Here is a 9404-nt window from a genome sequence, read left to right as displayed (position 1 = left end):
CAGCGAGCTAGGTGGGTCGACCAAGTGGAGGACGATCTGCGGACCCTACGCAGAGTGCGGAACTAGAGACAAACAGCCATGGACCGAATGGAATAGAGACGGCTACTATGTACAGCAGAGGCCACCCCGGCCTTAGCCTGATCGGTAGGGTAAGTTGGGCACTGTCTATCCGATGACTTTCCGGTATGACAATTAGTGCGACCGTAGCGCCTTACTTATGTAAATTTCTCGGTTTTTGTTAGACTAACCAAGAGAGGTCTGCAAACCAGGTGAGGTCGAAAACTTCGTGACAGCCACGAACGTGTCGGCTACATGCGGATGTAGAAGACCTGGGAAACCGTCGAGGAACTTGGAGCAACATCGCCCAAGATGGTGTCCTGCTTTACGGTCGGCACTGGAGTTAAGTTACGTTTTAGCCAAAAAGTTCAACAAAGAGAGCGGACCTGGTATGATGGTTAAAGCACGTGACTACCACGCTGAGGACCTGGGATCGAATCCCACTCCTGACAAACTCGCAAACGGTGAGTTCTTCCTTCGGAAAGGGAAGTTAAAACGTGGATCTAGCCTAGGGCTAAATATCTCGTTAATACAGATAAAAAAAGTTCTACAAAAAATTTCAAGCTTTAGCCTCATGTTAATATTGGGTTGTTCAAAATTTCATTGAATTTTATTTTATTTTACGTTCCACACATTCTACAAAACGATGATCATTTTATGACACTGCGATAGATGTTACATCATTTTTGCTGAATTGCATTATCTCATGAAAGTTGATTCAATAAGTTTTAATATATCAAATCATAACCAAATCAACTGTTTATCCTGATCCAGTAGAATTTGAACTATCGGAGTTAGAACTGGTGGAATTAGAGCTACTGGATGTCGAGTTCGAACTACTGGAATTGGATTCCGAACTCGAGGAAGTAGAGTTTGAATTACCAGAATTTGAACCCGAACTATCAGAGGTCGAATTCGAACTTGGGGAAGTAGAATTTGAGTTGCCGGAATTTGAACCCGAACTATCGGAGGTTGAATTCGAACTGGAGCCGTTGGAAGTCGAATTTGAACTGCTAGGGTTCGAACTCGAATCACTGGTAGTAGAGTTGCCAGCAGCGGAAGTCCCATTTGAAAGTCCAAGCTTCTGCGCATAATCATCCAGGATTTTCTGCTGCAACCGTTGTCTAATGGTAGCCATTGGGTTTGTATCGTTCGCGGCAGGTGGTTCGATGCCCTGGTCCTTGGCATACTTCTGAAGAGTCAGAAGCTGCAGTTGCTTTCGGAATTCAGATGCTCGTCCTCCGCCTCGGGCATGATTCCAATGAACCTGAAGTAGGAGAAAATTGAACAAATATATTTGAATAAAATTGAATCGTACTTTACCAAAGCCAGACAGACGACAAGACCCAGTAGAGCCGCCTTAAAAGAAATCATTTTCTCAATTCCCAATTAGCTTACTACTTAAAGTTCCATATCTGGCTAAGCTTTTTATATCATCAAGAAATGGTATCGAATTACCAAGTCAAATGACTCAAATCGAATAAGTCAACGTGAAACCGCAGACAGGTGTCTTAATTATCTCAAACTCAAACACTGATCCACGTGAGCCCGATGACACGCAAAGCGCAAACGAAAACAGTTTCCCCCAGTTTCTCAGTTCTGTGGACATTGAAAATATTGACAATTAGGCAGTAGTAATACCACAGTTTAATAAGCAAATACCGTGTGTCCCCTTCGGGCACCTCGGCCAGCGAACATGGCCACACGAGATCTTGGAGCACATTCGAACTGAACAAACAACCAATCTCTCTTCACATTACTGCACCGCTGCTGGCCGGGCCATTTCTCTTCACGCCGGAATTCCACCTTCCCCCGGTTGTGGTGAACGGTCGGTGGTGCATCTGAACCCCGAGAGAGCAATGCGACACGAAAAATATTTGTTTAAAGCTCATTAAAAATCATTTAGCATGCTCGGAACGGCTTGACGTTGTTGTTTCGCTGCGCTGCGGTTTATGGTCTGCAGAACGCTCGCGGAGTTCGGCCTCGTTGGTCGGTTAGTTTATGTGGCAGGCGTTTTCAGATGACTTGAATGGCCGGGACACTTGAGGAATTTCGATGCTTCGGTAGAAGGTCATCTGTGATTGATTTTTTTAGGAAATCAGTAGGCAATAATGATAGTCAGTATTTTGTGATAAGATTTTTCTGAGTTTTTCCCATCACAATTTCGTATGAACACAGCTAGTGATATTTCCGGGATGGAAAGTGTATTGCAATTGTTTGCACGGCCTATAATCGCATAACTGTCCCATATGAATAGGAAACCCAGCAAATATGGGACTGATATGCGATCATGGGCAGTGCACTTCCACTGAATAAAATTATCAAATAGTTTCATTGTACTTCGGGTAATGTTCAATAATGTGCAACAGTTCATCTAAACGACTATTTGAGATATCATCGCGGATACCGTCTTCAGCCAGAAGCCGCACAGACTGAACACCCAGAAATTGTCATGTAATTTTAAGTGTCCTGAACCTGACATATTCGAGCGTCTTCATAGACACAAATTTAGAGGTCAATATGTAAATTTAAGTCTTCCAGGACACCTCAACATGAAACTTTTTTTTTGGCTCTACATAGTTCGAAAAAAAACCTGTAAAATTATGACAGATCGAATGTAACAAAAGGACCCCGTCATATATGATGGAAATTTTTGTGCGATCTTAAAATTACATTGCAGATATTTGTTAGAAAATGTAAAGTAAAATTGAGCTCCGAGCGAGAATTGAACTCAGATCCTTGGGGTGTGAGTAGCACGCTCGAGCTCTCTCGGCTATCTCAGCTTGTTGAATGGCAGACAGCCAAAGTTGTACTGCTTCTACCATAATGCTCGCATTCCCGACATGCTCCGCCTGCTGCAGAGAGTACTGAGAGAGACAACGGGGAAACCGCCACAGTTGCGTGCAGCCGTTCGTTTAGCTGATGACGGATAGTGGCTGGCATGATTTATAGCAGATGCATGTAAATTTAAAGCGAATATGCTTTAAAATCTGTAAACAAGCCGTCTGACCAGCAGCGGGACGCTCGGCTGACGTTAACTGTTGGTGATTTACATTTTTCTGCTGCAAATTTCAGTTGATCTTCAATTTACGTGCTGTTTAACTTTCATATTTTTTTGCTGTGTACACTTAAAAAAACTGAAATTTTTACGAGACAGAACCATCAAAGAACGTAAACATTTTGAATATTGAATGAATCACAAATTGAACTCAATTTTACGCGCATCATGTAAGTATGTACTGGTTGGTTGCGTTAGATGTCAACAAATCCATTTCACCATAAACGTAGAATCAGTATCATATTCATCAGCAACGTTCTAACTCGGTAAAACAGCCGAGAGGTAAGAGATATGCCTTGCAATCAGTGGATCCGGTATTCGAATCCATGCATGTCAATATTTTACTTTTATATGTTTTATCTGTCGAATCGGTTCGAGCGATTGCTATCACAGCAAAAAAATATGAAAATTAAACAGCACGTAAATTGAAGATCAACTGAAATTTGCGACAGAAAAATGTAAATCGCCAACATTCAACGTCAGCCGAGCAGTCCGCTGCTGGTCAGACGGCTTGTTTACAGATTTTAAAGCATATTCGCTTTAAATTTACATGCATCTGCTATAAACAGCCACTCTCCGTCGTCAGCTAAAGAACGGCTGCTCACTGCTGTGGCGGTTTCCCCGTTGTCTCTCTCAGTACTCTTTGCAGCAGTCGGAGCATGTCGGGAATGCGTGCATTATGGTAGAAGCAGTTTAACTTTGACTGTCTGCTATTCAACAAGCTGAGATAGCCGAGAGAGCTCGGGCGTGCTACTCACACTCCAAGGATCTGAGTTCAATTCTCGCTCGGATCTCAATTTTTCTTTATATTTTTTAACAGATATCTGCAATGTAATTTTAAGATCACACAAAAATTTCCATCATACACTACCCGTCATAAGTACGGACTCACAAAAAGTATTGCAACAATATTGCATCACCCTGACTCACCTCAATATCTCTAAAACCAGAACACGTACAAAAATGCCGTCTTCAGAAAAGTTGTTGCTTTTGGTCTTCTGAATAACTTTCTTGAAGACAGCATCTTTGTAAGTCCTCAGGTTTTGAAGATATCGAGGTGAGTCAGGGTGATGCAATATTGTTGCAATACTTTTTGTGAGTCCGTACTTATGACGGGCCCAGTCAACCAGTCATCGTATAAGATGTTGTATAAGATGATAAAGTGGAGGCGATATGCGTACATTTTACATGCGCCTAAATGGAGGCATGCACGCATATGGCCTCCACTTTATCATCTTACGCAACATCTTTTACGATGACTGGTTGTCTGGGGGTAGTGTATATGACGGGGTCCTTTTGTTACATTCGATCCGTCATAATTTTACAGGTTTCTTTCGAACTGTGTAGTTGAAGTGCGTTTTGGGGTATTTCAAAGTTATTTCAGCGCGTTTCAATAGTATGAAGCACCCCAGAGACCGATTTTTTTATTTGCTATAGAGGGTTGTAAGACGAATCTGCACAATAGGCCACGGCGTGTGTATGGGAAAAGTTTATAACAAAAAAATGGACATCGTCAAACTTTTCGCTATTAAAAAATAGAGGCTTTCAGCTTTCATTTGCAGGGTCCCTCAAAAAAATCCACCGAGGGATCCCGAACAACTTTTTCAGAATACTGTTTTTCCCCATACAAAATGCACGGTTCCAAATTAATCCCTATTTCTACTTAACAAACATACCCAATTTTTGTATGAAAAAGTTCCCCCGATGGAATATTTCGATGTTGGGCTTGAATGAAAGCTGGTAGCGTCAACTTTCACGTAGCGTCAAAATTAGCGATGCCCATTTTTTTTTTTGTAATAAATTTGTTCTACCAGACACACCGTGAGGCGTTTTGCATGAGCATGAGCCTGAGAATTGGTGACCTACACTTCGTAGTTACTACTCCGTGAATGACCTGAGATTGCGAAATTCCACAGAGAACCAATTGCTATAGCTAAAGACACATATCAACTGCGGCAAATTCTTATCTCGAAGAACAAATCACCGACTATCAAAGAACTGTTCCCTCCGCGCATAAAATACAATAATCAACGATTACCATCGACAAACAAGGACGAACAACAGCCATAATCGTCAAACAACACAAACTCGAGTGTTCATTAACATTTCGTCATCTAATTATGATGCCGATTTGAATGCAAATTTCCCGGAGAGCACCTTACACACTGGGGCTGGGTGCTGGTCTGGAAGTGCATTCGGATGAGCAACATCCAGCAGCCAACACAGACAACCGGCAGATTCTGTCAGTTCCCCCCTTCTGGAGAAGATATTAAAAATGCCACGACGGCGATGGTCAACCGCGACAAGCCATAAATTATGACATAATTAGGTGGACGCTCTGTGGTGAAAAGTTGTCGTTATAACCAAATTAAAACCGCTCTGGATTTAAGCTAAATCGGGGAGGATCGGACTGGATACAGATTAGTGAAAGGTAGAGCTAAACATCGATCCCAATCACATTTCAAGAAAGTTTTCTTTTCATCCGACGAACGATACTGTGGATTTTAAGATTCACAGAGGGCGAGAGGAGCAACTTCAATTATTTTTAGTCTTGTGAATTTATACCTACACTTTATGTAAGACTTTGACTCCATTCTCCCCTACAAATAACAGCAGAGTTCACTGGTATGTATTGGATTAAGGCGCGAGCTTGACCAGCACAGCAGTGGGCAAAATTAGGGTTTTATTCGGTATTTGATCAAACAAAACAAGCTGACAGTGCATTCGTTCCGTTCCAGCCAAACCGACCAGAAAAAGAAACAAACTTTGACGAAGAGCTTGCCATTAGTGAAGCCCATCAGTGGCGACGCGGATCCCCAACTCGAACCTGTCGATCTTTGATCGCGATCCGATCGGACCGGGCTCACCGCATGCTCCGTCACGCCAAGAGATTCCGATCAACCGCCCGCAGGCCAGGCACTACCGATGCGCCCGATCAGTTGGATTGGCTATCTTCACGGGGAGATCTCCTTCTGCACCGGTTTTCGCTTTCTCGCGGCTAAACTAATAACACAATTTGACTGTTTTTAATTGGGTCTAAATGAGCAGAAATTTTTCATAAAACTGTTGAATGTGGCACTTGATTACCCGAAACAACGGCCCCAACGTTTGGAGCGGAGCTCTGTTCGATGGCCATTTGGTGATAAGAAAAATGACATGCCATTCGGTTCCGAGTGTTAGGTCTCCCGCTGATGGAGTACAATACCCATTCCGGGTTCGTACCATAAAGCAGGGGTTTTCAGGAGTGGGCCGCGCAGAGCTTTAATGGAATGTTACTAATTAGGGCTTAAATCTTCAAAAACGTAATTTCATTAATTGTATTTATGTAATACAAAATATTTACAAAAGTCATACTGAGACAACATCTATCAAGCTGGGACCCGTGGCGCAATTGATCACACTTTTGCTTCATAAATAAGCAGATGGTCATGTGTTCGATCCCAGCCCCGGCATTTTCGTTAGTTGCTTTTTCGCCCTGAGAGCAGCTGACACTGACCCTCTTCTGAGCCCATGGCGCTCAAATGGGCGGGATACATACTTGGACATATAGGCGAACGGCAACCCATAATGGACCCACAATCGAACTAGAAACTGGAACAACCAACAGTCACACATTCAGAAATAAAAGTATACACGCGTGAATCACTAGTATTTATGCGCATTTTGTATCCGCATCTCTCTCACTCTCTTTCTGTTTTCATGCTATCTGTTGCTTCGCCTGGGTTGATCAATCACTTCGCTTCAACCCAGGCTAAACGGCAGATAGCATGAAAACAGAAAGTAAGTGACAGAGATGCGGATACAAAATGCATAAATAATAGTAATTCCGTGATACTTTTATTTCTGAGTGCACATCAACATCCTCGTGCTCATCATTCTACCATGATAGGGTAGAAAGTGAAAGCAGCGCAACGATAATCAGTTCGATAAAGTATAATTAGAATAGAAAACATTTAGGCGCTGTACAAAGTGAAAGTGGTAGACAACAGAGCTGTAAATTAGGTTTAAGTGATTGGAGAATAAAAAAAAACAACTATCAAGATCGCCAGTTCATTATCAACCTGATCAGCCCACCTTGCTCACTGTGCTCCTCGTTGTCTCTTCTCTGAGTTTCTTGGGGCATACTTTGCTGTAGAACAAGTTTCGTTATTATTTTACTATTGAGACTGTTCAAATATGTGATGAACGATAACACAACAAAAACAAGTTTTAAAATATACTGTTATTTAATTGTTATTGAATCTAACAAAATATATTTATTAAGTCAAAATAGCATATTTTCTTATGCTGTTGATATTCTGTGCTGCTCGGGCTGAGAGTCGCTCCTACAGGAGAACAAACGCTCAGTTTTGCAGAAGCAATCCCTCTCTTTCCTGTTAGCCAACTACCATAGTTGCCCCCCTGCCGGTGCCACGCAAAGAATGGGATAGGAGTTGTTGCACACCTCGTGGAAAGTCGCTTTCATAGCTCTGTCACGGCTCTATTCGGCAAACTTTTAGACAAAACCGCAAGACCGTTCCTTGATAGCACGCTTCTGAGCTGAGAAAACAGCAAGTGAGCCTAACTCTTTGTAAGTGAGTGTTCCCATCCTTGGTACCAGGTGCGTTTCATAGGGTCCGAGGGGGCTTTAGGGGGATTTCGGAGGCGTTTCAGGAAGCTGCAGAGGATTTTGGCGGGTTTCAGCAGCGCTTAATGGGGCTTCAGGTCATTATCGGAGCCTTGGAGGTTTCGGAAGGTCTCAGGCAGTGGCGTCTCGACTCGTAACCTCACTTTTTATCTGTTCAACGACCCTTAAACTTGCCATTGCAAAGAATTTACGATCAAAATTAAATTTGAAACTGGCAAAAACAACAATTCTCGTCATATTCTACTAATTACAAGCTTATTTATCCAGAAAATTCAAGAATTTACACTTGTTGAACAGGTAGATTTGAGGTTAGAGAATCACCACTGGTCTCAGGTACCTTTGCTCTCTGAAACCTCCCATGCAACGTCCGCGAAAAGCCCAAACAAACCGGAGGTCGACAATTCAAAAGTGGCAAATGATATCGAATCCCAACATTAATTCACTGAGCCAAATCTCTATATATATTTCTATGGCATGATTATTCTTGATTTATTAATCGTGAGCCGTAGTTGGGAGTTACTGATTTTTTTACTGCCTCATCGGCGGTTGTGACCGTGACCCTTGGAATGCACAATCCGAAAATGAATAATCCCAATTCCTGACACTTTCATTTTTTTACTTAAACGTTTATTTTGGGCTCATGCGCCAACAAGCATAACGGAGCCAAATTCAGTTAAAAGTTTATACAGTTTCATGTTTTTGACTTATGAATTATGTTTGTTTTGGGGAACCGTAAAACTCGCGGTTTAGTCGAGGTTAGGTGGAACAAAAATATTTGAGAAAAGGATATGGTTATGGGGGATTTTTGTTGACACATGACCGCATGGTGTGGCGTATTGCTGCTGGTCAAACGTAGAGTGGACAAACAATCTGTAACGATACAAACAGACGATTTTCGAAGGGACACGAGGTGGACAAGCGGAGCAACAAGACGTGGATATCAAACGAAGATTTCAGTTTGTTTCAAGAAGTCGTACACAAGCTTCATGTACTCAAGATCAAGTTTACTCAACACATCTCTAATGTCTTTCTTTTCTGGTTTCCCTCGGGCCCTGAGGGATGGACATAAATCGGCTCTGGCAATATCGTATTCGGGGCATTCCCACACAACATGGTTGATATCTTGATAACCTGCATCACAGCTACAGCAATTGATATCTGTGAGCCCTATTCGATAGAAGTGCGAGCTCAGAGAGTAGTGATTGGACATAAGTCGACATTGACACATTAGTCCTGTTCAACGACGTAGGTTGAACTTGCTCGAAGTTGCTGCATCCTACTCATACCCAATTGTCGACGAACGGGAAAGAGCGGGATGGAGCAAATTCGAGCAAGTTCAACCTACGTCGTCGAACAGGTCTATTATCTTGATAAAATCTCGACCCATGTCCAACCCTTTGAACCGCCCCGTCGTCGATGCCTGTGGGAAAATTAAATGTAGCCACCTGCCCATTTCTCCTGCATCCCATTTTTGTTGCCAACTGACCAAGGCATGCTGACGAGCAATCGAAAAAAAAATAATTAAAGACGATATGACGGTCATAAATATCCCCTTCCGGCAGTCGCGCTGTTGGCAGCCACCGCCAGCACCACACTATAGCTGAGTACAAAAAGCGAGATATTTTCAGCATGTTGTACAAAATACAACAGCGCGAACGCTCG

The 9404-nt window shown here is 42.6% G+C and overlaps 1 protein-coding gene across 1 annotated transcript; it reads right to left on the bottom strand.

The window, feature by feature from the left end:
• Positions 1 to 640: 640 nt before the first annotated feature.
• Positions 641 to 1483, bottom strand: LOC109621910 (uncharacterized protein DDB_G0271670-like). The gene is made up of 2 exons (XM_020076102.3): positions 1381 to 1483; positions 641 to 1324 (listed from the first exon to the last, which is right to left on the bottom strand). The coding sequence occupies exons 1-2, from the start codon at positions 1429 to 1431 to the stop codon at positions 818 to 820; spliced, it is 558 nt and encodes a 185-aa protein (XP_019931661.2). The 5' UTR covers positions 1432 to 1483; the 3' UTR covers positions 641 to 817.
• Between the last annotated feature and the right edge of the window lie 7921 nt (positions 1484 to 9404).

Source organism: Aedes albopictus, chromosome 3 (assembly GCF_035046485.1).
Source record: "Aedes albopictus strain Foshan chromosome 3, AalbF5, whole genome shotgun sequence".
Taxonomy (NCBI): Eukaryota; Metazoa; Arthropoda; class Insecta; order Diptera; family Culicidae; genus Aedes; species Aedes albopictus.
This window is presented reverse-complemented; position numbering and strand designations above follow the sequence as displayed.